General features: G+C 62.0%; 1 protein-coding gene across 2 annotated transcripts; it reads left to right on the plus strand.

Annotated features, from left to right (window-relative positions):
• The first annotated feature begins 1,870 nt into the window (after positions 1-1,870).
• On the plus strand, positions 1,871-27,248 carry FHAD1 (forkhead associated phosphopeptide binding domain 1). 2 transcript variants are annotated; one of them, XM_075437455.1, is made up of 28 exons: positions 1,871-2,079; positions 2,259-2,471; positions 4,455-4,725; positions 6,718-6,809; positions 7,112-7,330; positions 8,474-8,597; positions 9,429-9,559; positions 10,920-10,985; positions 11,377-11,481; positions 11,911-12,018; positions 13,210-13,293; positions 13,675-13,827; positions 14,564-14,759; positions 16,124-16,194; positions 16,519-16,656; positions 17,591-17,698; positions 17,921-18,010; positions 18,232-18,457; positions 18,939-19,020; positions 19,439-19,545; positions 20,399-20,558; positions 20,897-21,005; positions 22,314-22,449; positions 23,286-23,413; positions 23,729-23,812; positions 24,605-24,825; positions 25,720-25,885; positions 26,881-27,248. In XM_075437455.1, the coding sequence occupies exons 1-28, from the start codon at positions 1,984-1,986 to the stop codon at positions 26,962-26,964; spliced, it is 3,768 nt and encodes a 1,255-aa protein (XP_075293570.1). In that variant the 5' UTR covers positions 1,871-1,983; the 3' UTR covers positions 26,965-27,248. The 2 variants fall into 2 exon arrangements, with proteins under 2 accessions (XP_075293570.1, XP_075293571.1); XM_075437456.1 differs by having other exon boundaries at positions 7,169-7,330.
• The last annotated feature ends 9 nt before the right edge of the window (positions 27,249-27,257 follow it).

A 27,257-nucleotide genomic window follows, 5' to 3' on the forward strand; every position in this document is an offset into this window, starting at 1 on the left:
TGTCCCCACGTGAAAAGGAGCTGGTGCTGTAGTGTGTCGTAGGAGAGCGGTTATTCCTGAAGGTGAGCGCAATGGAGGTGTTTACCCCAGGTAAGACACGCTGGCAGGTGAGAAGTCTGGATGTGCTTCCCCACGCGGTGTTGAAGACTGCACGTGCCCATGTCTCGGCGTCTCTGGAAGGTGACTCGCGCTTGATGGCAACTCCTGAGGTGGGCGGACCTGGTGTGAACGTGTCCGAGGAAGCCTGGTGGTCCTTAGTTTTAAAAAGCATCGTTGCAGGGCGGGATTGCAGCTGGGAAACCTTGTCCGCGGCGTTCCACAGCCCTTGCAAGGGGAGGACAGGCGGAACGCATGGGCAGTGGGGGCCAGCACTGGGACGGGAGCCAACGTACCGCGCTGGGGTGCGCAGAGCAGCGCTCCTTTGCAAAATCAGCCGCTTCTGCCTCAAAATGAAGCGTGATAAAAGGTGGCAAGGCTTGCTAGCTGTTCTCCTGTACGGGCTGGTTTGCGGTTGGTTCGCCGGCGGTGCCAAACGGCCACGGCGCAGCTGACCGTGCCCCGGGTCAGCAGAGCAGCCCCTTTGTCCGGGCTTGGCATTCAGGTCCTGCCAAGCACGGGAGCAGCCCTGGGAACAGCAGGAAACCTTTGTCTGCGGTGTACTTGTAGATGGGCTATTTATTGGGGGGGGGGGGAAGGGCTATGGTTTTGCAGGCGTTGCTGGAGATTCGCAGCCCGGTGGGGCAGAGCCGCTCTCGCAGCACGATGCCCGCTCCTGCTCTCCATGTGCCTCTGAGGGTGGCCAAAGGGCAAATTCGGGCTCCCCTTCCTATGTGTTTTGGCTGGATTTTGTGGGAAATTCTTAGCCGTGCATGTGGGACCGGGCCAAGAAGTGAACGTGGGATTTGCTGTTTACAAAAATGCGAGGTGTAGGCTCATTTCCAGCAAGCCTGGGCCGCCTATCTGAAGGTTTCTAGTCGTCGTGTGTATGGCCCAACACTGGGATTGAGGGAATTGCTGTGGTCTGGGGCAATATCAGGCTGCAGCGCTTCCCCTCCTTCCCAAAACCCGTGGCGGGGACGTGGGTGCTCGAGCTGCGCCCAGCTCCCCATCCCGCCTGCCTCCAGCCGGGCAAACCGCAGTCGTGCCGGAGAGAGACGCGAGCAGAATGCGGGAAGCAATGCAGGGAAGGAGCAGAGGGCAGCGGTGGGAGCCCGCGCTGAGGAGGGGCTGTCATTTGGGTGCTGTTTGCTGGCGGCGAAGGGGAGAGGGGTTTGGACAGCAGTGGGGTGGGTGGTCGGGGTCGGGTGCTTGGCCGAGGAGGAAGAGGCTCGAGCGTCACCGGCATCGGCGAGGCCAAACTGGCGGGGGGTGGCGGTGAGGGTGTTATTTTTCCCTTGTTCTGCTGGAAAAGGGTGTGTGGCAGCCATGGGACGGAGGCACGCAGAAGGAGAAGCGTGCCAACGGGTGCCGGCGTCCCCGTCCCCAGCCGGCGGCGTGGATCCCCTTGCCTGAGGTTGCAAGCCCTGTTAGTGCATGCGTGCGTGATATGAAACAAAAATCCAGGAATAAAGGGGAAAGAAGCGTTCACCGGCGGCTTGTCCGGCCCCCCGTGAGGCGTTGGATCCGTGGGGAAATGTTCCCGGGTGCGTCACCCGCTGGCAAGGGGAGCTGCGGCCGGCGCCGGCGTGGAGCTGTGTTGTGCTGCCGGGCCAGTTGCTTGGGAGAAGGAGAAGGGTGGAAAAAAAAAACAACAAACCAAACAAAGAGAGAAAGGCACCCAGGAGGGCGGCAGCGGGCCCCGCGCGGCCGGGGTTTCCAAGGCTACTGCGAGGCAGTGGCTGCAGTGGAGCCGCGCAGGGGTTGAGTTTGTTGAAGGTCCTCGCGTACGAGTTGGTGGAGACGTTCCTGGCTCGGTTGGGTGGGCTTTGCCGGAGGAATAGGGGGTTTTTCTCATGTGAGCCTGGCAGGTGGAGGGGCCTGGCGATGCGAGCCTGGCTAAAGAGTTCGGAGGGTTGTTTTCAGCTGAAACCACACACGACGACGATAGGCAGGCACGAAGGCTCCGACGTCGTCCTGCAGGTAGGGGCGAGGAAGCCGGCGGTCCTGTAACGGGTGGGGGTGTGGACGCAGGGAGGAGGTCGCGCTGGGGCTACCAGCCTGCGTACACCGAGACGTACAGCAAGGAGAGGGGGGCTTGGGTGAATCGCTGCCAAAACCAGAGCAAGTGTCCCATCCTGCCTGCTGATTGCCCGTGCCAGTCCACAGGTGTAGCAGAACATCACGCAGCCCTCGCGTTCGCCGCCTGGGACAACAGCTTCGTCCTGCAGGACTTCAACTCCCCCCACGGCACCTTCGTCAACGGCTGCCAGGTCCAAAACGCGGCCGTGAAAGTGAGTCCGGGGGATATCCTGCGCTTCGGCGTGGGGGGAGCATCCTTCGAGCTGGTGGTGGATGGGGCTGCCCCGGTGAAGGTGAGTGCTGCTGCCCAGGGAAGGGTGGGTGCTGCAGCCCAGGGATGGCCCTGGAGCTGGAGCAGGCTCCCAGGCTCTTCTGGGTGATCCTGGGCGAAAGGTGTAGGGGGAAACGAAAAGCTTGAGCTCCCTCTGCTGAAGAAAGGCAGGCAGATCGGTAGAGAAAAGGGAAAAGCACGGGACAGGTTACCCAACGGTAAGCTTGGCGTGAGCAAGTTGCTTCTGGAAAATGTCCTTTTCCTCTCTTTGCCTTGTATGTTTTCACAAAAGCTGCTCACTCGCAGAGGCGTTGGGTTTGGGATCAAGCCTAGAGCAAACGAAAAGGTGCAGCCCTGCCCGGCGCGTTGCTCGGCAGCAGCGCGTGTAGCTGGAGATGCCGTGGGGCTCGGCACGGCCAGGGCACCGCAGCCGGACCTTTGCACGTGTGAGAAATCCAAAGCGATAGTAAACGGGGAAAGAGCATGGCTGAACATCGCGGCAGTCTCCTGCCTCCGGGAGAAGAACTGTTCAGGGAGCTCTGTGGAGGTTGTTGGGCAGTAGGGTAATGGTATGGTCAAGGATTGGTAAGTTCCCATATTATTGTGCTTATGTTGGCTCTGTAGGAATCCAGGAAAGTAGATGCGGAGACGGAGCACCAGTTACTCAGCGGTGCGTGTAGCACGCCTGGTAGTGGGGGCCGCAGAGCCTGGTCTCCTAGCAGTGCCCGTGTACACACAAAACGTCTCGGGAGGCAGCCGGTTTATGCACCCAGGTACTGGCTTTGGAGGTCACGGCAGGAATCCCGGTGTAGCAAGCTGACCTGGAGAATCCAGAGTTGTCCAGAAAGCCTTGGCCAAGAGAAATTTAAAGAAGTGCGCAGCTGCACGATGACGCCGGAGCAGCTGGGGTGCCCGCGCCGGTTTGGTAAATGTGGTGTCGCTGGAGCCGTCTGCGGTTTAATTTCCAAGAGTATGGGCGTAGGAAGCGCTCAGCAAGCACTCCTGCAGCGTGACACAGAGGAAGCCCTGCAGATGCCTCTTCATGGCTCTGGGCTCTGTGACCCTCCTTTGGCGGAGCGGCTCGGAAGCCCGACCCTGCAGAGCGTGAATCACCTCTGCGTTGCTCCCTGTGCAGTGTCCGTGATGCCCAACGTGGGGAGGGCTCTCTCCTCGTCGGTAACATGAGGGGAACGTGTCGTAGAGAGGAGCAGCACCCAGGGCAGGAGTAGTGCCATCCCCGCGGTGCCTCGGAGCACCGTGTCCGGAGAGGGTCAGCGTCATGCTCGGCTGGGACCCGGCCGCGAGCAAGCGCCCAGGGCAGCGTCCCGAGCGGAGTGACGGGGCCGAGCCTTGGCTGTGCTCGGGGAGAAGGCAAGGTGCGGGAGCAGTGGGGACCACGCGCTGGGGTCTTTGGTGCATTTTCGGCAAGGTGCCGGAGGTCTGCACCCAGGGCAGGTCCAAGGCCACGCTGGCAGATGTTGAGGTCAGTCTAGTTCAGCCCGTGTCAATGAGGGCTCTGCGGAAGCCGACCTACAAGACCTTAATGGGGTTGGTTTGTACCGTACTGGAGAGCTCTGCTCGTGAGGAAAGTAGCACGTAGTGTCCCAAATACAGGTCTGACGGGCCCTGCATGAGGTCAGATAAATGTGGTGGGAAGGCGGGAATGCAGTGAGAGGCGTTGGTGCCACGCGGTGAAGGGGAGAAATGACAGGGTAGGAGCGCTGGTGTGCGAGCCAGGAGAGGGGTGAAACGAGGGCTTGGTGATTGTGCAAATGAAATGCAGAATGAGGGTGGTCAAATTGAGAGAGGGGCGAGCTCCCGAAGCACCTAAAGTCTCCAAAAATCCGTCAATTCCAGCGAAGCGTTTGGGTTCCCGACCAAAATCCAAGACGTAGGCAGTGCTAATGGGAAAGGTCTTGATTTCTGCTGACACTCAGATCTGTGCCTGTGTTCTGTAGGACATACTGGACACAAGTCAATCTTGCTGATGCATCTCCCCCCACAGATGTCCTGTCCCCCCGTGAAGCGTCACACAGCGTGGACCGGGCAGCTCCAGCTGGTCGCAGAGCCCGACCCTTCCTCGCCCGCGCCTCCTCCCCGGCTCCCCGCGCTGCCGGGGCTGCGTCCCCCCACCCCGCGGGGCAGCTGGGCTCCTGGAGCAGCCGGCCACGTGCCCCATCCGCCGCCGCGGAAGCGACCCGAGAGCGCCCGGGCGAGGAGCGTGGCCACCGCCATCTCACCGGATGCTTTTGGGAGGACCTCGGCAGTGAGGCCAGGTAGCCCCTGGTGTCAAACGGGGTGGTCTGCAGCGCGGTGTCCTCCCTGGCCAACGTAGCCTTGAGTGGAGTTGAGCTGAGCGGAGGGAGGTTTGACACGAGCTGCGGAGTGACGAGCGTTGCCAGCAGTTGAGTGCGAGTCCCTGTCCAGTGGAGTTGATGGGAGAGCGCGCGTGGTCCTTGGTGGCCTGCAGGTCCGTTAGGAAAGGGGCTGTGACCTACAAAGAGGAATGCTGTGGCCCTGGCAGCCGAGAGGGACGTCTCCTCCTCCTTGTTTCTTTGTGTGTGAGTGGGAAGGGCGATGACGAACTCGCTCTGCACGGGTGACTCACGCACCTATTCCCGTCTCGTCTTTGAAGTGATGTTTTTTCCTCCTTTGAAGAGCAGTGAGTGGCTGCCTTGAGTGCAGGGGCTGTAAACCAGGTTCATAGCTGAGATGCCTCTGAAAATACGGTATGCAGTAGCGTTGGAGCAGAGGCGAGGCTTTGGGGGAATAAGTACAGCTGGAGAACCAGACTTGCCGTGAATGTAGCTTGTTATGGCCTGATGCTCAGTCTGGTTGTCTGTCTGGTTCGGGCTCGGGTTGTTTGAATGGTCGTGATTAATGCAGAGTCAACAGTGAAGGGCCGAAGTGCGGCAGGTGCTCCGGAGCACAGGGACTGCTGTGCAGGCTAAGAACGCATGGCCGGGCCGTGCCAACCCCGACCATTCTGTGATTCTGTGATTCTGTGAACCTGAAGCTGCAGTGAAGGTGAAGGGAGGGAAGCAAACGCTCCAAGTTAGCACGTACTTGTTGGATGCTTGGGAAGTGGAGCCAAAAGGATCCGTGCGTGCTGACTGCCAGAAGCATAGCGTGCCATACGTGCCACGCTCTGCAAGTGTAGCATCGTTGTGTGGGGCTGGGCACCGGTGGAAAAGCAGAGGAATCCCAGAATGGTGGGGGTTGGCAGGGCCCTCTGTGGGTCACCCAGCCCAACCCCCTGCCCAAGCAGGGTCACCCAGAGCAGGCTGCACAGCACCGCGTCCAGGCGGGGCTGGAATATCTCCCGAGAAGGAGACTCCACAGCCTCCCTGGGCAGCCTGGGCCAGGGCTCCGTCACCCTCAGAGGGAAGAAGTTCTTCCTCGGGTTCAGCTGGAGCTTCCTCTGCTTCAGTTTGTGCCCGTTGCCCCTTGTCCTGTCGCTGGGCACCACTGGAAAGAGTCTGGCCCCATCCTCCTGACCCCCACCCTGCAGATATTTAGAGGCATTTCTAAGGTCCCCTCACAGCCTTCTCTTCTCCAGGCTGAACAAGCCCTGCTCCCTCAGCCTCTCCTTGCAGGAGAGATGCTCCAGTCCCCTCCTCATCCTCGTAGCCCTCCGCTGGACTCTCTCCAGTAGCTCCTCCTCTTTCTTGAACTGGGGAGCCCAGCACTGGACACAGCACTGCAGATGGGACCTCACAAGGGCAGAGCAGAGGGGGAGGAGAACTTCCCTCGCCCTGCTGCCCACACTCCTCTTGGTGCACCCCAGGATCCCATTGGCCTTCTTGGCAGCCAGGGCACGCTGCTGGCTCATGGTCACCCTGCTGTCCACCAGGACACCCAGTCCCTCTCCACAGAGCTGCTCTCCAGCAGGTCCACCCCAGCCTGTACTGGTGCCTGGGGTTGTTCCTCCCCAGGTGCAGGACCCTGCCCTTGCCCTTGTTGAACCTCATCAGGTTCCCCTCGGCCCAACTCTCCAGCCTGTCTGTGCCTCTGCAGCCTTTGAGGTTGCTGTGGTTCCCAGAGGTGTACTGTTTCTCTTGGGCATGCAGACCGTTTGCACTGGTCAGTGTCTTTATCGTGCCCAGTGGTTTCTCTTCTGGTTGTGAACTGAGCTCATGGACTGTGAAGTCACCGGTGCCTTAGAGTCGTTGTGAGACAAGTAGGAGGGATGCTGCCCGAAGCGGGACTGCTGCCTGCGACCGGTTCTCCTGCTGACGTTTGCTGCCGTGGTGTTTGCTTTCTTCCAGGCTCGGCCAGCATCTTGGGCGATGGTGCGAACAGCGTGGGGGGAACCCCTTCCCCAGGGACTCAGGACGCAGATCCGGCCCCGCAGGAGAAGGTGACGCTGGGGACGGTGTGATGGACGCCAGCACTGTCCCGGGCAGAGCAGGCAAACCGTGCCCGAGGGTTGTGTGTGTCCGACCGCGCGTCCCAGCAGGGTGCGGGGACTGTCACCGACAGGGACGGCTCCAGGGAACCGGGACTGCTGGGTGGACGAAGGATGTGGGCACGGAGGGGCGCGGGAAGCCAGGGCGAGCGGGTCCGTGCGGTCGGCAGCCGTGGGCCGGTAGCCCTGGGAGCAGGCAGCCCCGCGGCTCCGTAGCCGGAGAGGGACGGACCGCGCCTGTAATCTGCCCGCAGGGTGAAAAGCAGAAGGCAAGTGGTTGCCTTTCTGCTTCGGAAACGGAATTCAAGCAGAAAGACGCCATGATACGAGACCTGCAGGATGAGATCGCAGCCATGGCCAAGACGCTGGCGCAGGCGGCAGCGAGGAACGAGGTGGAGCTGACCCAGAAGCTGCTCACCTTCGACCGAGAGCTGGCAGCCAAAACGGAGGAGATCAAAGCTTTGAGGGAACAGGTACTGAACGCCTGAACGGGCACCGAGCAGGGAAAGTCCCTCTCTGAGGCAGAGGTACGCTTAGGTGAACACCCGGGTTGTCGGAGGAGCAGGGCGCGTGGCTGAAGCGGAGGGAAAGGAGGGAGGGGTTTTTTGTTATTTTCCAGTTATTTTGGTGTGTGCATTGGTGGGCTGTCTCTGCAAGCTTTATTGAGAGCGGCCAGTAAATAAATATGCCGTGTATGCAGTAGGATCTGTAACGCGGCACAGGGGAGGGAAACAGCAGCTGGACTGGCCCTTGGCGTCTGGTGGGACGCGTGCCGGTCAGCAGCCGGGCATCTTCGCCAGCCCATCCCGGCCGCAGCCCGCCCTCCCATCCCATCCAGGGTCTGATGGAGACAGGGAGATGCCTTGGGCTCGTCCGGTCTGTCTGTCGTGACGAGGAGCTGTCGAGGAGCAGGTTTCTGGGGGGGACAAGGCTATGGGCTTTCTGAGTGCTGTCAGCATCGCTGCGGTTACCGCTCCGAGAGGAGACGCTGCACGGTGCCTGCCTGCCTGGCAGCTTTCCTTTCCCTGACCGAAGCCTCTCCCACCGGTGGATTCACTCTTCGATATCCTCCAGGAACTGCTTTGTGGAACTGCTCATTCGGGCAGCGGGAAGCGTAGTGGTGCTGCCCGCCCGTTGTCTGCGGGGCGATGAGAGCTGAAGGGGGTGGCACAGGCTCTTCCCCACTCCCCATTCCCAGCAGGGCCTGTGAGAACTGTCTTTGCAGTAGAAATGTGAACAGGAGTTATCAGCAGCTCTGGATCTGCGTGTGCGAGTGACAAATACGCATGCACTGCGACGGTGATCAATCTGCGGGCGTTTCTGCCTGTGGCTGCGTGAGCAGCGTCCCACAGCCCCAGCCCAGGACTCCCAGCATGGCGGGCAGTGGGAGACAGCGCTTCTCCGTGCTTCTTGTATGGGGATTGGACTGTGCTTGGCAAAAAGGGATCTGAGGTGATCCGATCCGAAGCAGCGACTGCGGAGAGCGGGTCAAAGCTGCTGAGGAGTAAACCCATCGGAGGCCGACCTGGAAGCTCTGGATTTCCCTCTCCGAAAGGGGCTGTAATGGAGGTAATAAGGCGTCCGGTGAGGAACGCGGGTGAATCTGTGTTTTGCAGATCAGCCACCTGCAGAAAGGCTCGAGCCAGGTTTTCAGCCATTCTCTCTACGAGAGAGACCTGGAGATCGGAAGGCTGCGGAAAGAAGGCGAGAAGTTGAAGCGGGACCACGCGTTGGCCGCAGGTATGGCATGGCTGGAGCCCCGGGTAGGGGCACGAAGCGCTTAGGGGCAGGCTCTCGGTAATGAGCGAGCACTGGCCAACCTGCCCAGGCAACAAAGGACTTGGAGGGGCTCGTGGAAATTGTCCTACCCCCGTGTCAGCGCCCTGAAGCTGTGTGGGAGCTGCAGGCTGCGTCTGACGTGCCGAGGGTCCCCGAAGTAAAGGGACAACGTGGGGACTGCAGGCAGGGAGCGATGGGACGGAGAGCTTTGTTGGGACAAGAAGGCTGGAGCGCTGATGGCAGGGCAGGCTCGGAGCCGCTGGAAAGCGGTGCTGTGTCGTGGGCTGCTGGGCTCCCTGGGGCGGAGAGCTGCCCACCCGAGCGGCTGCGGCTGCGCCTGCCTGCAGAGGCCACCTCAGACGGCAAGCCTTGTCCAGCGGCCCGGGTCCGAGCCTTGATCGGGCACGAGGAATGTAGCATGCACACCAAATACTGGCTGTCGTAGTGCGTTTGGATTTGCCAAACCGTTCTGCTCGACATCATTGCGCGAGACAAGGGAGCAGTATCGGTGCTGGGCAGGGAGGGGGCATCCGAGCCGCGGAGCTGACTCGGTAAGGCGGCAGCAAAAACGGAGTCGTTAGAGCGGCTCGTTCTCCGGGGAGCTGGTGCTGCGAGGCCCCGAGGGACTTGTTAGCAATGCTGTCACGGAGCAACGTCCAGCACGGCGTGCCAAAAGCTGAATCGGTTTTCCCAGGCCAACGGTTGCCAAAGAGGGAGGGTGGCTGCCCGACGGCTCGAGGGCTTTGGCAGGGATGTGCCTGGGCAGCCGCTCGCCACAGCCGTCTTCCGCAGGTCTGGTGACCAGCCTGCAAAGGGAGATTGCCGGGAAGGAGCACAAAATCCAGCAACTCAAGGAAGACGTGGAGAAAACGAAGAAGGAAAACCGAGAAAAGGACAATCAGCTAGCAGTCGTGTCTGCCAAGGTGAACGGCACTACTGATGGGTGCAGGAATGTGCGGGCACGCCTAAGGGTTAACCTGGGGATCCAGACTGAGAAGGCTCACGCTCTGTCTGGTAGAGAGCGTGGCAGCTCTTGGTGGGACTGGTTATCGGGGCAGTTGCAACCCGAGGGTCCTGACCGCGTGCAAATAGAAGCTGTCGAGCAGTTCTGCTGGGACGGGGCTGGGGATTTGCCGTGGTGTCGTGCAATGCCAGGGAGCTGGCAGCACCTTCCCCAGCTGCATCCCCCTCCTCGCTCTGCATTCAGCTCCGGTGCGCCCTGGCCTGCGACGAGCCCGGGAGCCGTTTGTACGCACGACGCGCTCGTGCCCAAACCCTCCCAAGGAGCCGTGGGAACCCCAGCTTCCCAGGGCTCCCTGCAGCCCAGGTGGTTTTTATCCCTAAAGAAAGCAGCCCGTGCAGCAGGTTGTTTCTCTGGATTCACACCTCCATCTGCACAATAAGCACGGAGCAGGCGCTGCGTGCTGGCTGGCTGGCTAGGCAGGCTTCCAGGAGATTGCAGAGTTTCTCTGGGAATGTTAAGTAAGGGGAAAGATGCGCGGGGTGGCTGGGGTGCAGGCAGAGGTGACCCCCCTGCCAGCCCTCGCCTGGCTGAGCGTCGTCCCCGAGCAGCTCTCCAGGGATGAATGCGGTGGAGAAACCCTTTGACGGGTGGGAAGGGGAGAGATGTGCGAGCGCTGGAGCCACCGTGCGCAGGAGGGGGCCCGGGAAGCATCCTGCTGGCACTCGCTGGCCCGCAGCCTCGTGGCGAGGCAGAGCGCGCGTCCCAGAGCATCCCTCGGTGGCTTTCCCCGCTCGGCGGATGTGGGAAGACCTGGAGGGCGGCGGGAGCTGGCAGACGCGGGCTCACGGGAGAGGCACGCGGGCGCTCGGGGCCGCTCTCTGCAATGCCGATACCCCGAAACACGGACCTGCAAAGCACCGTCGGATACGGTGACGATGAGCCTGGAAATGTCAGTGATCGGCGTGTTTGACTTACTGGGGATGGTCTGAAGAAGCATTTGTGATCCTGAATCCCTTCCCCCCGTCCCTGTTATACTGTTTCTAAGACCAGAGGAAAGTCTCTCTGTTGGCCACTCCCTGCAGACTTGTGTCTGTCCCTCAGCCGGGCAGGGCCTTAATCGGAGCGTTCCCAGGAGATGCTCTCGTGCTCGCAGTGCCTGGCTGGCCCCCTCAGCAGGCATTCGACCTAATGGTCCACTCCTTGGGCATCCCGAGCACTTAGCCAGGCTGCAGCTCTGCAGTGGGAGCTGGCAGTTCCTGCAGACATGATGGTATCTGCCTGCTCTGATGGTTTTTTTTCTTGGTTGCCGTTCGTTCTAGTGCTCTAGAATAAGAGAAGAACTGAAGCGTGAGCTTGGAGAGCGAGAAGTAACGGCGTGCCGAAACGTGAGTCGCAAGTCATTTGTGGCGATGGAGCACACGGTAGAGCTGCCGCTGCCGGAATGCGTCACGGAGAGAATAAATAACTGGGCGTGTGAAGGGGGTTGTTTTGAGTCCGACTCCTGTGGTAGAAGGCACCTGATGCGCACAGCGAGCCAGAGAATTGTAAAGTCCTGTAGAAACGGTCACACCGCGTTAGAATGCGGCAAAAGGGTGTCAGTGACAAGATGAAATTGCACTCGGAAGCCCAGCTAACCGCAGGAAGGTTAGAGGAAAATTCCAGGGCGAATGTAACGGGATAGATGGGGAAAGTGTAGTGCTGGTGGGGTGAAGCCCTCCAGAGGGGCGATGCCCAGCTCCTCTGGTGAGGCCCTGCGCCATGCCAGGACTCTTGCAGCGCATCGGGGAGCTGGAACGCGAGCTGGAGGAGCTGCAGGGCCAAGTCCGGAAGCATCGTGCCGAGCAGGAGAGCATCCGAACCCAGCTGGCTGAGAAAGCCAAGGTACGCGCCCGGCTGCGGGGTTTGCAGGGCAGGGAGGGACGGGCACGGCAGAAGCCTCGGCAGCCTGGCATGGGCGGCAGACGCATGGGACGAGGGCCAGCAAGCCCCAGACACGCGGGCTGTGCAGGCAGAGGGTCCAGATGGGTCGAGCTTTTCCACGGACCCGAGGGAAGAGGCTGCCTTGTGCCGGCGAGACGTTCCTGTGCGAGCGGTGTGCTCGAATGGCAAGGCTGGACGGCGGCCCGGGGACCAAACCCAGGTCGGAAGGGGCACGAAGCGTGCGATGCCGCAAACCGAACCCCCGACAAAAGGCATCCAGCCTGTCTCCTGCTATTGGGAAGCCGTGTTTGGAGTTGTCTGGTGTGGCTAGCTGGGGTAGAGGTGCTGATGGCGTGATTTCCAGCTGTTGCTTTGCTCTGGTCGCTGCAGGCGGAGGAGGAGCTGACAGCGGCGGGCGCGCGGCAGGCTCTGCAGCTGCAGGAGATGGGGCGCAGGGAGCGGCTGCTGCGAGCCGACGTGCGGCGGGCCGAGGAGCAGGTAGGGAGCGGGCTGGGAGGGGAGCGTCCCGCTGCCGGGGCTGCGGGCAGGCGCCGTGTGGGAAGGACATCGTTCCTGAGGTCGGGAAAGGAACCGCGGAGACCCGAGCACCAAACCCTGCATGGTGCTGAGCTTGTCGTTCGTAGTAGGCTTATCCACAGGTTTTGTGTAGGCATCGTAGCGAGTGCAGCGGGTTTAACGGGATACAGAAACGCACTCTGTACTCTCTCTGATCATAGTTGTGGTGTCTGGGACCCATGCAAACCCTCCTCGGTGAGTAGGTGATGCTGCTCCAGGCAGAGAGCACCCTTTGCAGGAGAACATCACCCTAGACCACCAGGAGGAAGCCGTGCTTCGCACGAGAAGGTCCTGCTCCCCTCTGAAACTGCAACGCCAAGATTTGCTGGTGCAAATGTGTTAGGATCCCTAGTCAAGCAAAGGCAGGAAAAGCTACGAGTTCTTAGAATTCAGGTTTGGAAAATAACCCCGGGTTTTGAGCAGTGTGGAGCCAAAGGGTAACTGCAGACTTTTGGGTCTGCCCCGGACGTTAGCACAGGCTCCGCCGTGTGTGGCAGCCCCGGGAGGAGCCAGCACCAGCCGCGATGCAGAAGCGTGAAGCGCTGGCCTCGTTGGGAATGGTTGTCATCTCCCGCGGAGAGGCTGGGGGTGGCATCCCCAGCTGTCCCCAGCCTGCCCCGTCTGTTGCATGGGAGGAAAACAGGAGGTGGCCGTTGGAAATCCCAGTGGGAGCGTGGGATGGAGCAACCGCCGGGTGCAGGCGGTCTGTTCTTTCCAATGCATACCATCCTTCCGTGACTGCAGTCCTCCTGCAGCAGTGGAAGGGCAGCAGGAGATGGTGAGAAGTGGTGTCGGCCTTGGTGGCGAGGAGCCGACAGCGTCCCCTGTACGTGGCACCGGCGGTCGCGCCGTGCACCTTGTAGGCAGCAGAAGGGATGTGATGAACGGCAGCGCCGGCGGGGTGCGAGCCGTCAGGGGCCAAGGAGGGGTGTCAGGGAAGCCTGGCGATGCGGCACGGTGAGAATGGTGCATGAGCTGAAGCCATGTCCTGAGGGGAGGACAGGCAGCGGGACGCCCTGTGCAGTGACGGCTGCAGGGTTGGGTAGAGCAGCCCAGCAGAGCTGAAGTCGCTTCTCAGGGTTTATTGTTCTCCCGTGTCGATCTCTGCTGTAGCTGGAGTCCCTCAAAACCCAAGTGATGCGAGTCTGTTCTCCAGCAGCCGCGGGAGTGGCGGGGAAGGTGGCGACGGAGCAGCAGGTGAGTTTGGAAACCAGCGCATGGAGATGCGCGGGGCCTCCGAAGCCCACAGTGGCTCGAGTCGGCGGCTGCAGAACGGCAGCCTGCTCCATGCGCGGTAGTGCCGGTAGCGTCCAAGCTTCTCCAGATGGTAGAGTGTGCAGCAGCCACCCCAAGGTAATGACACTGCTGCGTGAGGCGAAGGAGGCACGATCCTTGTTGTCTCCCAAAGCTTGGATGGAGCCAATGGGCTGGAGCAGGGAGAAGCCCAGGAGTCTGGCGTGGCTACTGGTTTGCAGCGAGTCTCCGTCTGTGCTCGCTGAGATGCTCTGTGGTCCCTCAGCAGCCAAACGGTGTGAAAATAATGCCTTAGTCTCCTTATCCTTCGCGTGCCTTTGGCAGGTGATAGAGAAGGTGAGGCAGATCACTGAAGAAAACCGACAAAGTCATGAGAGAGAGAAGTGTCTGCAGGAGGAATTAAGCACGAGGCTCTCCAAAGAAAAGGAGGTGTCAGAAAATCTCGAGGCGTTCCAGAAATCCCTGCGTGAGCTCCAGGTCAGTTGTTGAAACGCTGATGGCCAGCTGGCAGCCAGGAGGGAAGTGGCACTGGGCAGTGAGAGGGCCTGAGGCTAGGTCAGGGCAAAAAGGCGCGCGTCCCTCGGAAGGAGCAAGCGCGCGGCTCTCCAGATGGAATCATAGAATGCTAAGTGTTGGAAGGGCCCTTAAAGGTCATCTGGATCAGCCAGAGGTGAGTGGCGCTGTCAAAAAGCGTTGCTTGGACAGAAATGGGATGTGTGGCGGAAGCATCCTCGCCTGGGCCTGCCAGGAGCCGTTCCCACCAAAGCTATAGCAACCCATCAGGTGTCGTACCGGAGCGATCACGGGGTTGTAACTGGGACTAGACTCTGCCTGGGGCTAGCTGGCGCAGAGTAGAAGCCACGCCTGGGTGGAGGGGCACGGCTGCAGTGTAACGGAGGGAAGCTGGCGGAGGTCACCCAGAGCGGAGGTGGAGACCCCCTCCCTGGAAAAGTGCAAGGTCAGGTGGGACGGGGCTTGGAGCCACCGGATCCGGGTGAAGATGCCCCTGCCCACAGCAGGGAGGTTGGACTAGATGGCCTTTAAAGGTCCCTGGCAATCCACTCTATGTTGTGAAGCTATGAAAGCAGCACGTAGAGATGCTCGGGGAACCAATAATGCTCTGGACATTCTCGGAGATGTTGTGTTTTTAGCCAAGTGCCAGAAGCCTGCTAACCACGGAGGCTCGCTGGGTGACCGGCGGTGTGTTCTCCAGGCGTGCCTGCGGAGCTCCTGCAGCAGCGACAGCCTGCGAGGGCAGCTGGGGCGGCTGGCGGCGGCGTGCCTGGCCCCCCCCGTCGCGGCCGTCAGCGCGGCGGCGCTGGATGCGGCCCACGTCGCCCTGTCCTGGCTGGAGAGCGTGGAGCGGCTCCTGGCCGGCGCCGGGATGGACCCGCATGCCTCTGGCAAAGGTCCGTGTCCTGCAGCGTGACCCTGGGAACCAGGCTGCTCCAGGTGGGATGTCCTAGCTAGGAGAGGAGAAAGCCCAGCGTGAGCCACCAGGCCCCCACGTCGGTGCCAATGCCCACGCTGGTTTGGGTGGCAAAGAAACCTGAAGGGGACAGAGCCCGAGGAGGGGTTGGGGTAACAGCAGGGAGCAAGGTCTGCACGGCGCAGCACCAGCCTTCCGCAGTCCAAACGCAGCAGGCGAGGTGCGAGGAGAGGTCCTTGTGGTGGGACTCGTGTGGGCGTGATGAAGGTAGACGCTCGAAGGGGATGCGAGCAGCCCCTTGTTTTGGCAGCCAGGGTCCCTCCCTGCATCCCAGGTGTAGCAAGCTGCCGTGGCAGTCAAGGAGCTGGTGCTTGGCTGGTTGTCCTCAACCCGTGGCGCTCGTGGAGCGAGGCTTTCCTGCGGGCTCGGTGTGCTCAGGCAGCGAGCGTGCTCTTATTCCCGGCCCCCACGACACGCGTCACCCGTGCCGCCCGTAGGTTGGGGGGATGGAACATCTGCGTGTGCTGGAGCTGATCTGTCCACATCATGGTTATTCGTTGGGTCAAAGTGGGCTAGGCCTTGGTGGCAGGTAGGAGAAGCCTCTTGGCGGCAATGGTGGCCCTGGTTCTGAATCCCCTGGTATTTCCTGTCCTGTGCAACGCCTGTTGCGGAGCGGCAGAGAAATTGCTGCGTGGAGTTTGCCGAGAGCGAGCGTAGGTGAAGAGCACGTGGCAAGCAAAGCGTAGGTCTGTGCCCAAGCCTCGTGTGGTGTGGAGTGTCACTGCAGAGGAGGGGTGGCCGTAACAGCAGCGCGGGATGGGGAGCATCGCTCTCCCGGCAGCCTCGAGCACAGGGGTGCAGGACGTGGTGGGTGGCGGCAGGGTGGAGCGGCGTTGGCGAGGACGCAGGAGGAAGAAGCGAGGCCACCGTGGTTAGCAGAGGGCTAATTATAGCCCCAGGAGCATCGTGCTGCAACGAGCCCTCCTCGGCTCCTGCAGAAGTGTTGGGCTTAGAGAAGATGGCGTGAGGCAGCAAACCGGGTGGTAGAGCGTGACAAGGGCAGTGCAGTCTCCTGGTGGGAACAAGCGTCTGGGTTGTGGCGCAGTCAATCAGTGCCTCGGCCATAGCAGCGACCTCCCAGGGGTGGGAATGGGCCGTGCTTCCAGGGAGCGAGCAGGGGGAACCCTCGGCCGGGCCCTAGGAGCCTTGCCGAGGGGATCTCTGAGGCCACATCCCCTAGCCAGAGGCGAGCGCGGGTCTGTGGGTGCGAGGCAGAGCTGTTGCCGACGGGTTTCTCCTTCCCCAGGACCCCCCCCTACAGCGAGACTCCCTTGGCTTTTGCAGGGCTGTTGGCTGCTCTCGGGATGCTGGTGGAGAATGGTCGGGAAACCGCACAGAGGAACGAGATGTTACAGGTACAGACGCGTGTGCGTCTGGGAACCGAGGTGACTGGGAATCTTTCTGTCACTGGGCACGATGGTGGTGGTAAGGGAGCCCGTGTGGGAGCCAGACAGGGATGGCGCAGTAGCAGCGGTCCTGGGGTCGGCAGTAAACGCAGGCGAATGGAGAAGACGGAGGCTGCTGTCAGCGTGTCGGCGTCCGTATCCGTAACGCGGCAAGGATGGAGCAGATATCTCGTGATGGGATTGGTTGTTAGTGGAAGTACGCAGGATGTTTATCTCGTGTTCTCCTGCTGACAGACTTCCTTTAACACCTCGGTATCTGCTGGTTCCCCGTAGGGCCAATTAGAGAGGAGCCGCGAGTCGCAGGCGGCTTTGCTGGAGGAGAACATGAAGGAGCTGGAAGCGAAACACGAGCAAGACTTACAGATGAAAATCAAGCAAATCATAATGGAGAAGGACAAGGAGAACACAGAGGTACGGCAGCAGCGTGTTGGGTTGTATTTTGTATTTTTTTAGGAATATGACTGTCACGCAGGAGAAATAGGTGTTGGTAACGGGGTTGCCTGGTGAGAGGAGGGAGCCTCTCGTCATGACCTGTCTGGGTGCGGTCCCGAGAGCTTGGACATCAGGAGTCCTCCTCTATGGATGGGGGTGAATTTGATGGGCTAAAGAAGCCGGGGTGGAACGGGCAGGCGCCTGGGCGATGGCAGGCGGCGCTGCTGGCGGTCGGTCCCCGGGAGGAAGCAGAAAGCGAGGAGCAGCATCCGGAGACGTGAGCTTCGTTAGACCCCGCATGGCCTGTAGCAAGTGGAAGGCCAGCGCAGGCAGGCTTCCGTGGCAGCCTTTGGCTCCCGCCTGTCCCCACGCTGGCCTCTCTGTAGGGCTGGTTTGGGTGGGAAAGTGTATTTTCTGTGCAGCAGGGGGGTTGGCTGCCTGACGGGGTCTTGCTGAGTCTCCCTCGGGGAGGGAGATGCCCCCAGGGATGTCCCGGTCCTCGAGCCACCGGCGCTGATGCAGGACACGGTGCTAGGCGAGGTGTGAGCTGGCATGTTGCTGTATCTGTACGTGGCGATGGGGACAGCAGGTTGCGGGGGTCTTGTAAGAGGGTTGGTAGTGATCTGGGGTGTCTGTCGCTTCGCGAATGGTGTTTTCCCGGCCTCGGGTTTTCTAAGGAGGCAGGTGTAAGGAGCAGCAGAGTGGTTCTTCGGTGGTGTCTCTGCCGTGCCTTTTCCCGGGCGCTTTGTCCCCTGCTTCACCGTGTCATTTCACGTCCTGCCAAGTTATTCTCCCCAATATGCCCCTGCTCCAGAGCAGTGACCCTCCTGGGCGCTGTCCTCATCAGAGTCGAGCTTAGTTGCCTAACGGAACGTCCCTTTGGGTACGGAAATGGTGGGACGTCCATTTTCAGATGTTGGCGAGCGCTCTCACCGAGGAGAAGAACAAGTGCAAGCAAGCTGTGGAGGAAGAACAGAAGAAGAGGCAAGACCTGGAGAGCCACCTGAGGAGCATGGCTGAGGTGAGCGGTGCACACCGGGGGAGGTAAAGCAGAGCTGTTCATGCTTCGTATCGTTCAATCCGAAAGTGCCCCGGAGGATGGTGGCCCATTTGGTCGGGGTGGTCAGTGGGTTGTGTTGGGGTTTTTTTTTCCCCAAACACATGTTGATGCATATCTTCAGAGAGAAAGCTGGCTTGTTGCAAGTGAGTGATCCTCTCGATGACTGCTGATTTCCTCGTGTAGGTAGTGGAACAGAAGTCAAAGGAGCGGGAGGTTTCAGACAGCAAGCTGAGAGAAGCCGTGGCCAGCCTGGAGGAAGCCGCGACGCGAGAGGTAACTCCCACTCGCCGTGGGTGCCCGCAGGGGACGTGGTGTAGAGGCGGTGTTGGTGAAGAAGGCTTCCCCGGTCCCTGATGGAGCCTCCGCCCTCCCTGGCATCCTTCCTTTCCCTCTGTCCGTCTGACCTCTAGCCAGGAGAGATGATGCTGATCGCCAAGCACCAAAGGCAAACACGTGCGCTGCCGTCAACCGACGTCGCGCGTCTTGTTTCCTAGATGATGTTGCAGCAGCAGGTGCTCATGCGAGACGAGCAGCTCAAGACCGTTCGGGAGGAGACGGAGTTACAGAGGCAGAAACTGCAGGCAGAACTAGCAGAATACAAGGAGCAAGTCAAGCAGCATTCTCTGACGATTGTGGCTTTAGAGAGCAGCTTGCTGGAGGCCCAGCAGCAGCAGAAGACACTGGAGGCGGAAAATGCGGCGCTCGTGGCCCAAATGGAAGGTAGCTAAGGGTTGCGTGGGGTGAGTCTGTCCCAGGAAGCCTCCCGGGGAGTGTGAAATGGATATAGAGAGATGGAGTAGTGCGCTTGCTGCTATGGTAAGCGTGTCGGTAGTTGTCGGCGAGAGGTTTGCCCAAGCACCGGACCAGTTCTGGGAGTCCCCGAAGCTGCACTGTAATGCTGTGGGGCCTTTGGGACTATCGGTAGGACCCCACGGTCATCGGCGGGGCTTTCCCACCGGAGGAGAAGGGCTCTCTGCCCTCCCCAGAAATGAGACTGGAGCACTTTGGGCTGCTGTTGGGCAGAAGTGATCCCGAGCAAGGAAGGAGGTCAGGCATAGTGTAAGAGACACGGTTGTCCCAAAAAGGCGGTGGTTAGGCTTCGAGGCTGCCCTGAAGGAAAGGATGGCTGTAGCAGCAGCAAGCACGCCGAACGTGTAAGCGGGATGAAGAAGCGATCTGCCGTTGTTATTGGCTCCTGTAGGGTTTCAGAGGGACGCCCGCGAGTCGACATCGGGAGCGTCACCCGAGGTGTGTCCCGCGGCGGAGTGGCACGGTTGCCTGAGGTAAGCAGGGCTTGCTGACAGCGGTCGTGTCCGAGGGGCTGGGAGCAGGGCAGCCATCGCTAGGAGAGTTCGAGGGAGACCGAGGGCCCGACTGCAACTTGCCCCGAGATCTGTGTTGTCTGTGATGGTGGAAAGAGTCGTAGGACTAGGGTGAGATGGTGGGGGAAAGCCTGTAGTGCCAAAGTGATGCAGAATGGCGTCTGAGCGATCTGCTGTCCCGTCCAGATGGCTCCTGGTAAGAGAGAGCTCCTGGGCAAGTCGTGAAGGCTCAGGCATGAGCCTAGGGGACAGAACGGCAGGTATGAAAGCCAGCATATCCATATTAATCGTGAGATGCAGCTCAGGACGGCGCGCGTGGGCTCCGCAAGCTCTTTTGAATGACGGAGAGATTCTCACTTTTCTTTCTGGGGCAAATCAGGGAGGAGCTGGCCGCGGCGCAGAGCATGCTCCTGTCCAAGGAGGCCATCATCACTGGGCTAACCAAGGAGCTGGCGGCAACCAGAGCCAGGATGTCGGACATGAGAGGTGGGTGCAGTGTCCTGCATGGTTTGCAGCGTCCCATCCCTCCTCTGAGCCGTCACAAGGCTGGTGGGTATTAGCGGGCATGAGCAGATAACGGGAAATGGATGTCACCACCCGGAAGCGATGCTGTCACCCGGCTCTGAGCACAGAGGGCTGTGTTGTCCCTGTGGGTAGGGCAAGTTCTTGTGGTCCTCGGCCAAGCGATAGCAGTGATGGTGAGTCAGGGTAACCAGAGGGCCCGATGGCGATCGGGGGGACCAAAGGGAGCCCACCTGTCTGCAGGTCCCACCGGTGGGCTCCTTAGCGTGGGTATCCAAAGGCAGCAGTCGGGGAGAGCCTGGTCTGGGATTCCTCAGTGGGCGGCACGGCTGTGCTGCGGGGAGGCTTTCCAGGATGACCGGGCAGAAAGGAGCCGGAGCCTGAACCCGAAGCGCTGCGCGGGGCTTGCTCCCGCTGCCTGTGACCGTGCGATGTGAGCGTGGGCGCAGAGCCTATGAGGAAGGCCAGCAGGTAACAGTCCGCCAGGCAGGAGATGCTGGCGACCGCGTTCCTCTGCAGTCTGAAGGAAACTTGCCAGCGCAAGGGATTCCTCTGGTGTGTGCCCACACAAAGAGACGGGCCCTGCGCTGTGTTTCGGTAAAGCGAGGTCTGGAGGCACGACCCAGGAACCGGGGGCTGCTATGTAGCTCGGGGCGAGGGTCTGCGGGGAAAAGCTGGGCTCTTGCTGACGGCCCTTGGGAGGGTGCGTTGGGTAACAGGGACGCATCCAGGGACGTGGGTTTTCACGGAGAACGGCGGATCCCCGGGGGCTGGGCGATGAGATGGCCCAAAGCCCCTGAAGCTGCTGTGTGCCTAGGGGAGCTGAGCGAGGAGCAGAAGGTGGAACTGGAGCAGAACCAGAGCCGAGTGAAACGCCAAGAGCGGGAACTGAGCCTGCTCCGAGAGAAGCTTTCCCAGCTATCCAGCCTCGTGGAGACGAAGGATCGAGCCCTGAAAGCAGCGGTGGAAGAGTTAAGGTACGTGCCGCTGTGACGTGACGCTTGACCATAGCTGCCCTGTAGATTCCCAGCAGCCGATGGCGTGGAGATGTCTCCCCGAGAGCAGAAGGCACGAGCGAGCACGTCAGAATGGAGCGCAGCAGGGCGGTCTCCACGGAAGTGCCACGGGAACCGAAACAGGGCGGTAGCGGAGCTCGTGCCGGTGGACGTGTAGCAGAGTCCCTAGGAGCCAAGCGAACGTTCCTGCCCGTGCCGTGGTAGCCATCGCTGGCCGCCCAGGGTGCCGCTCTCGGCCAGCTGCTCGCGTGGCTGTCGTCCGTCATGGTGTTCATCGACGGTCTTGTCTCTTGGCACAGTCAAGCCCAAGCAGAATGTCGGGCGCTGAAGGAGGCCTCGCGAGGAGCGGCGGCAGAGCCGGAGCGTCCTCCTGGGACGCCAGTGCAGGCGGGGGAAGCCTCGGCGAGGGTGAGTCCGCACGGAGGCCGCCGAGGTCGGGGTTTGCTGAGAGTGTTGATGGCGTGCACGGTGCTTCTCGGCGTCGTGGTGAGCCCTGCCGATGCCCAGCCGAGCGCGGGGTCGGCTCGGAGCTGGCTGGAGGCTGGAGGGCCGGATCGCCGGCTGCCCCTTCCGTAGCCACGGGGCGCCTGCGAGCCGAGCCAGGGCAGCCGTGCTGGCAGCGCTGCCGCGCAGGCGCTGCCCCTGGCTATCGAGCTGACGCTTGTACAGCTTTATTGCGCTCATTCCCAATGAGCGGGGACAGCAGCACACCGAGAGAGATCTGCAGGCGTGCCTTCCTGCTCCCACCGTGGCTGGATGCAGTGGTGGCACGAAAGCGGTCCGAGGGCTGAAGGTGCAGGGGTGGGGGTAGCACAGGGCAGGAATGAAGGGTTTCTTCCTTTGCTGGTGCTGAATGCCCACGCGCGAGCCGTGGTGCTAGGGAAGGGAAGAACTCGCCGGTGGCTGCAGCAGCAGATGGAGGGTCTGTGGGACGTGTACAGCCCGTACCGCGGCGGTGGCAGACGGCGTGCCAGCGAGGAAGGCTGGCTGCGTGGGGGCCGGGCGGTGACTCAGAGCCAGCTGACGAGCGGGAGGTATCGCCCGTGTCCCGGTCTGTGCCGAGCAACGGGGAGGGGAAGCGCAGCGCTCCCTCCATGCAGCCCAAGCAACGCCGCGGCTCGGGAGCCCCCCGCGACTCGCTGAGCGGGGCTGCGGGGCGACGGCGGCCAGACCCGAGCCGGCAGATTGCAGCCAACGCTTGCTGTGTGCGGGTTGTGGGGATGGACCTGCCCCCTTCCAGACCAGGGGATGTTTGTCGCGATGCAGCCAGCTGGCTATGGCTGGAGCAGGGAAACGCAGGTGTCTGCGTGCAGGGGTGTGGTGTCCAAGAGAAGAAAGCACGAGGTTGTGTATCATGCCTAGGAACCTGCCAATGCTCCGCTGCAGCACAAAACGCCAGAGAGGAATTGTGGCGTGGCCTTTCAGAGCCACGCACTGTCCCTCTCCCAGCTCTCTTGAGCATTTGCAGGGCTTCGTCCTCACCAGAGCGTGGCTGGCACAGCGGAGCATGAAGTGGGTCCCCGTCGCGGCTCTTCTTGCCCCAGATCCACGGAGTGGGAGCCTAGGGAGCAGCTCCAGGAGCTGTGCTCTCGGGACGTGCCAAGCAACCAGCGTCTTTCAGCAAGGCTGCGTTTACGCAGGGCTGAAGCCGAGCTCGTGTCGCAGCCGAGCACGCGCTCGATGCGCGGGGGAGAGCCATTGGGCTTCCTCTTGCAGGAGCCGGTGTTGGACTTGGCTGACATCGGTGCGAGATGCCGAGGCCACAGGCACGAGGAAACGATCCAGCGCCAAAAAGCAGGCTTGGCCGAGCTCCGGGAGAGAATAAAGGTGCTGGAGAAGAGGCAGTGCCCAGGTACGCGTGGCCGTCACGAGACGGGGAAGGTCTGCCCGCTTGCCTGTGGCAGACGCAGGGATCTGTGCCGGCGGAGCACGTGAAGCTGGGGCAAGGGCGAGGGGCTGTGCCGGGGGCTCAGGCTGGTCCCTCGCACCGCCAGCCCTCCCGTGCCCGCGTGTCGGTGCGTGTGGGGGAGAGCAAAGCGTCTCTGGAGCAGCCGCAGCGTGGCTACAGGCTGTAGCAAGGCACTCGGTGTCCCGCGCAGGCATCGAGCGCTGGGAGGCGGAGGTGGGTCTGGCAGGAGTCGGCCAAGCGAGGTGACGGTGGCGGGGGCTGCAGCGGAGCTGTGGTGCAGTCAGAGCCAGAAGCGAGCAGGCTCTGTGCCCGATGGCTCCCACGCTCGGGCGCTGCTCGGCCCGAGGCCCGGAGGAGCCGAGCCCTGGGTGTCGTGGTCCTGCAAAGCCTCGCGTGTCCTGCACTTTGTGAGGATGTTCCGCGTGCCCTAAGTCGTCCTCTTTGGGTCCCATGCCACCCCTGTGTCGAGAGCAGGATGGAAAAGCAGGGCCCTCTCTGGAAGTAGCTGCGAGTGGAGGAGTAGTTTGCGGTGCCAACGTTGAGTTGCCGTTGGAAAAACAGATTTGCCTCCTTTTTAAGTCGTGAGAGCAATGGCCAAACCCTCGGCGAGCGATGCCTGCGGGGAGGGCCGGGGCAGGCTGTTCTCCATAGCCTGTGCGTCACTCCACATACGGTCTCTGGAACGGGAGACCTGGTGAACCTCCAAGTGGCTGAGGGAGGAAGCCGGAGCCCACGCCCCGGAGCCTGGAATGACTCGGTGGGTGTGTGTTTGCCTCCAGCTGTCATGAAGAAGGGTTCGGAGCCGCAGGTGGTCCTGATGACAGACTTAGCGGAGAAAGTGGTCCAGGAAAGCGGTCTCGCCAGGGAAGCTGCCCCAGTGTTGGGAACCAAACCGAAGCCCGGCAAGGTGAGAAGGCGATTTGGGGTTCACGGTGCGTGTGGCTTTGTTGGGAAAGTATTCCCTGGAGTAGGGAGAAGTGGGCTTTCGGAGAGACTAAAGGAAGGGGGGAGAGCAGGAGATGTGAAACCTGGCTGGCGGGAGCAGCGCGGTGCGCAGCACCCCGGGCTCCGGGATGCCGCGGGCTGACCGGGATGGGATGGGCGGCTTCGGAGCGCGGCGTGGCCGGGGCGGTGCTCCCGTGCAGCGGCAGGCAGGCTCGGGGCAGCTGAACCCGAAGCCAGGTGATCCGTGGGCTCCGTTGGTTTTCCCCGGTCTGTGCAGGTTCCCGGCCCTGTCCCTACCAGGGGCTCGCACGGGGCGGTGGGCTCGGCGATGGCTGATGCGACAGACCTCGGCGAGGAGATGGTACGTCAGCGATCGACGTCTTCCAAGGGTACCCGGCGCTCGTAGAGGGTGCAATGTTTTCAAAGGCGTGTCGGGAGGAAGCGACTGGCATCGGGGCCGTGCAGGAAGGCGGTCGAGGATGACCTGGCTGTTGTGGGACCCGGGGCATGCCGGGCATCTGCCAGGACGTCTCGGGACCCCAGAACATGCCGTGGTGTGTCCTTCTCCCCTCCCACCTAAGGTCCTTGGCGGGGGGGGGGGGGGGGGGGGGGGCGTCCCTTGGGCAACTGGGGCTGATCTTTAAGGAGGGGTGGGGTTGGTGAGGACGGAGACCTTCACAGAATCACAGAATGTTCAGGGTTGGAAGGGACCTCTGTGGGTCATGTAGTCCAACCCCCTTGTCAAAGCAGGGCCACCTACAGCAGGCTGCACAGGACCTTGTCACCAACCCACGTGCCTGCTAACTGACGTGAGAGAGGCTGCGGAGCGATGGAGGGGGCTGCCAGAGGAGGGGTCCGTTGGGTGTGCACTGAATGGACTGGGAAAGTGGGTCTCCTTTCTTTGAGGAGGGTGGGAAAACATCCAGCAGGGAGAATGGCTCATGTTGGGAAAGGGAAACGTCAGCGGAGAGGAGCTCGCCCAAGGCAAGCACGCCTGGCAATGAAGCGAAGGGGATGACGCGCAGCAGTTTCCCTGGGACACGTTCATGTGGTTGGCGGAGCGGAATGGCGGCAGAGGGCTGAGCGGTGCGATGGTAGGTGGCGGAGGAATTGGCAGGCCTAGTAAAGAGCGCGTTCCCTGGTCTCTCTCCAGTACCTGGAGGTCGTTGGTGCGCTGGGCAGCCTGGTGAAGGTGAAGGAGCTGTCAGGAATGCAGCCTCTGAAGCACCTTCCCGAGGAGGAGAGGGAAAAAGCGGGACTGCAGAGACGGAAGGGCTTAGAGCTGCTCTACGAGAAGATCAGGAACCTCTGGAGTCGCCTGGAAAGAAAAGAGGAGATGCTGAAAGATTACGAGGCCAATATGGAGCAGCTCAGGTACCGCACGACAAGGTGGCCTGGCCGTTACTGGTCCCAGGGAGAGCGAGTGCGGGGATGTGAGACGAGGAGGAACGCGGGGCAAGGAGCGGTGCGGCCACTTGGCAGGGACCGGTCATGTGGTGCCCACAGCACCCAAAGGAAGCGTTAGGAGAAACAGAGAAAGTCCTTTTCGGTTCTCTGCCACGGTGCCTTGCAGGGCCCCACGCCGGTAAGCGGTGTCAGAGCAGGGAAGCCTCGGCAGGCTCCCTCCCCCGGGGCGGCCGGACCCCCAGACAGCAGCGGCGTCACCTGGGGTGGAGGGACGAGCGTCAGCGGGACAGGGGCCGGCATGGGAGCCGATGGGAAGGGCTCCCCAGCCCAAAGGGGATGCGCCCGCTGCACGAGCTGCTGCGCAAGGCGGTGTGGGGAGCGGGGAGGAGCCCAGGGCTGCGCTCGGGCTCGCTGCAGAAATGCAGAAGTCTCGTTGCCCGCAGCAGCGGAAAAAGCGCTGCAGAAAGCAATTTCCGGGTGGGTGTCGAGAGGCGAGGGCATTCTGAGGAGGCGGGAGGTCCACACGCGAGCCCCAAGCCAGCAGTGCCGGCACAGCCACCCGAAGTCCCTCCCCGGGCTCGTACGCTAATGGAAGGGAGCGCACCCGTCACCTCGTATGGGGTGGGGTGGGCGTGAGGGGGGAAAGGCTGGCAGAGGCGGCGTGTTGGTCTTGGCGAAGGGAGGAGGAGCGGGGTTTGTCCGCGGCGTGAGGAATCGGAGCAGGCATCGTGTGCAGGTCCTGGCAAGGTGGTAGCATCTCTGACGGCCTTTGGTGTCACCCCAGGGAGGGGGGTCCTAGGAGAGACAGAGGCCAGCTGGGGGTCGATGCAGGTGACAGCCCACCCCTCCCGTTCTGCACAGGGTGAACCAAGCGTTGCTGCGAAGGTGCCAGGAGGAGATGTCCAAACTGGAGGACGAAGCCTACAGGGAGGCAGAAGAGAAGGCTCTGCTGAAGGAGGCTCTGGAGAGGACACGGCTCCAGCTGGGCCAGGAGAAGAGGCTGCTGCGAGCGGCCAAACGGCAAAAGGTGAGACAGCGGGCCAGGCCCACACGGAGCCCAATGTCCCCGTGGCCGGGCGGTCAGCAGGCACCGCCGAGCTCAGCGAGGTGCCGCAAGCGGCGTCTGCCCCAATGGTGCAGGAAGGCACGGAGGGACGTGGGGCACCGCCTGGACGCTCGGCGATGGGTCAGATGCCCGAGGCAGGGCCTGTGAGGAGAAGGCAGGTGACTCCTGGTGCGACCCGGGCAGCAGGCGACGGAGCCTCCAGGCTGTGCCCGTTCTCCAGGAGGCAGAAGCGGGAAGGTCTGACACCCTCCTGGCTCTCGGTTGCACGCAGTGGAGGCAAAGGGGGGCAAGCAAGCGAAACGTCTCCCCTTGCCGCTGCAGACGTGGGGTTTTGCCCGCCCTGAGACGGTCGGTGGGGTGGCATTTGGTAAAGGAAGAGCTGGGGCTGAGGCGAGAGCCCCTCGGGGCGTCAGCGGGCTGAAGGTTGGCTCTGGGGACGGACGTCTTGCACGAGGCACCTCCGCAATGTGCCCGCTGTGGGCAGAAAAAAGGCAAAGGAGCCCAGCGAGGAGTCTCGGCAGCAGCCAAGAGCGCGGTGCAACGCAGCTGCCTAGCTGTGGTGCCGGGCTGGGGACACGGGCTGGGCCAGGCGCCGGTTTCTGGCAGTCGGGTACCGTGGGCGGCTGTGCCCCTCTGCAGCAGCGGCGGCGGGGCAGACACTGGCCCCAGGGCTGGGAGCTCGGCGCGACACCCAGCCCCCGCGCTGCGGGCAGCAGGCGGCTCCGTCGGTCGGGGACGTGGGATGCTGCGGTCTGTCGGTCCCACGAGGCTGAGCATCCCGCATCCCTGCTGCTGCGCCGGGCTCGGCTGCACGGCAGCGTCCCCGCTGCCGGAGGCGGAGGGCGAGGCGTGCGCGGGCAGCCGTATCGGTGGGTCGGGGCCGCGCAGGGCGAGGGAGAAGGGAAGGTCAGGCAGGTCCCACAGGTGCTTGTGTTTGGTGTCTCTGTGTTGTACAGCCTGGAGCCAAGACGCCTTTCTGCTCGGGGAAGCTGAAGGCCAGAGAGCGCCCAGCCGAAGCCTTGGAGGCAGGAAGCGCGTAGGGGTGGCACCACGCGGGCCTTTGGTCAGCACAGATCCCCGGTCGGAACGCGTTGTCTCACAGCGGACTCGGGAACAGTGGTGGTGTTCGAGGCCCCGAGCTCCTGGGCGTGCCGGTGTGACGGTACGGTGTGTCGGACCTGGTGTTCCCGCGAGACGTGCCCCGCTTGGTGGCCAGAGAAGAGCTGGTGTGGATGTAGCTCGGTGCACACGTGTGTGTGTATGTGCGTGTGTGTGTAAATACATCCCAGCGTATACAGCGTACGTGTCGAGTCAGTCGTGTGGGGTCTGTCCT

The sequence above is a fragment of the Opisthocomus hoazin genome, chromosome 16 (genome assembly GCF_030867145.1).
Source record: "Opisthocomus hoazin isolate bOpiHoa1 chromosome 16, bOpiHoa1.hap1, whole genome shotgun sequence".
Classification (NCBI taxonomy): domain Eukaryota; kingdom Metazoa; phylum Chordata; class Aves; order Opisthocomiformes; family Opisthocomidae; genus Opisthocomus; species Opisthocomus hoazin.

What these genes read in the sequence shown, in the direction of transcription:
- FHAD1 (XM_075437455.1), top strand. Translation starts at nt 1,984, where the DNA reads ATGCGAGCCTGGCTAAAGAGTTCGGAGGGTTGTTTTCAGCTGAAACCA. An exon ending in AATCCCTGCGTGAGCTCCAG is followed by an intron (nt 13,828 to 14,563) that starts GTCAGTTGTTGA and finishes TGTGTTCTCCAG; the next exon opens with GCGTGCCTGCGGAGCTCCTG. An exon ending in GAGCGGCCAAACGGCAAAAG is followed by an intron (nt 25,886 to 26,880) that starts GTGAGACAGCGG and finishes TGTGTTGTACAG; the next exon opens with CCTGGAGCCAAGACGCCTTT.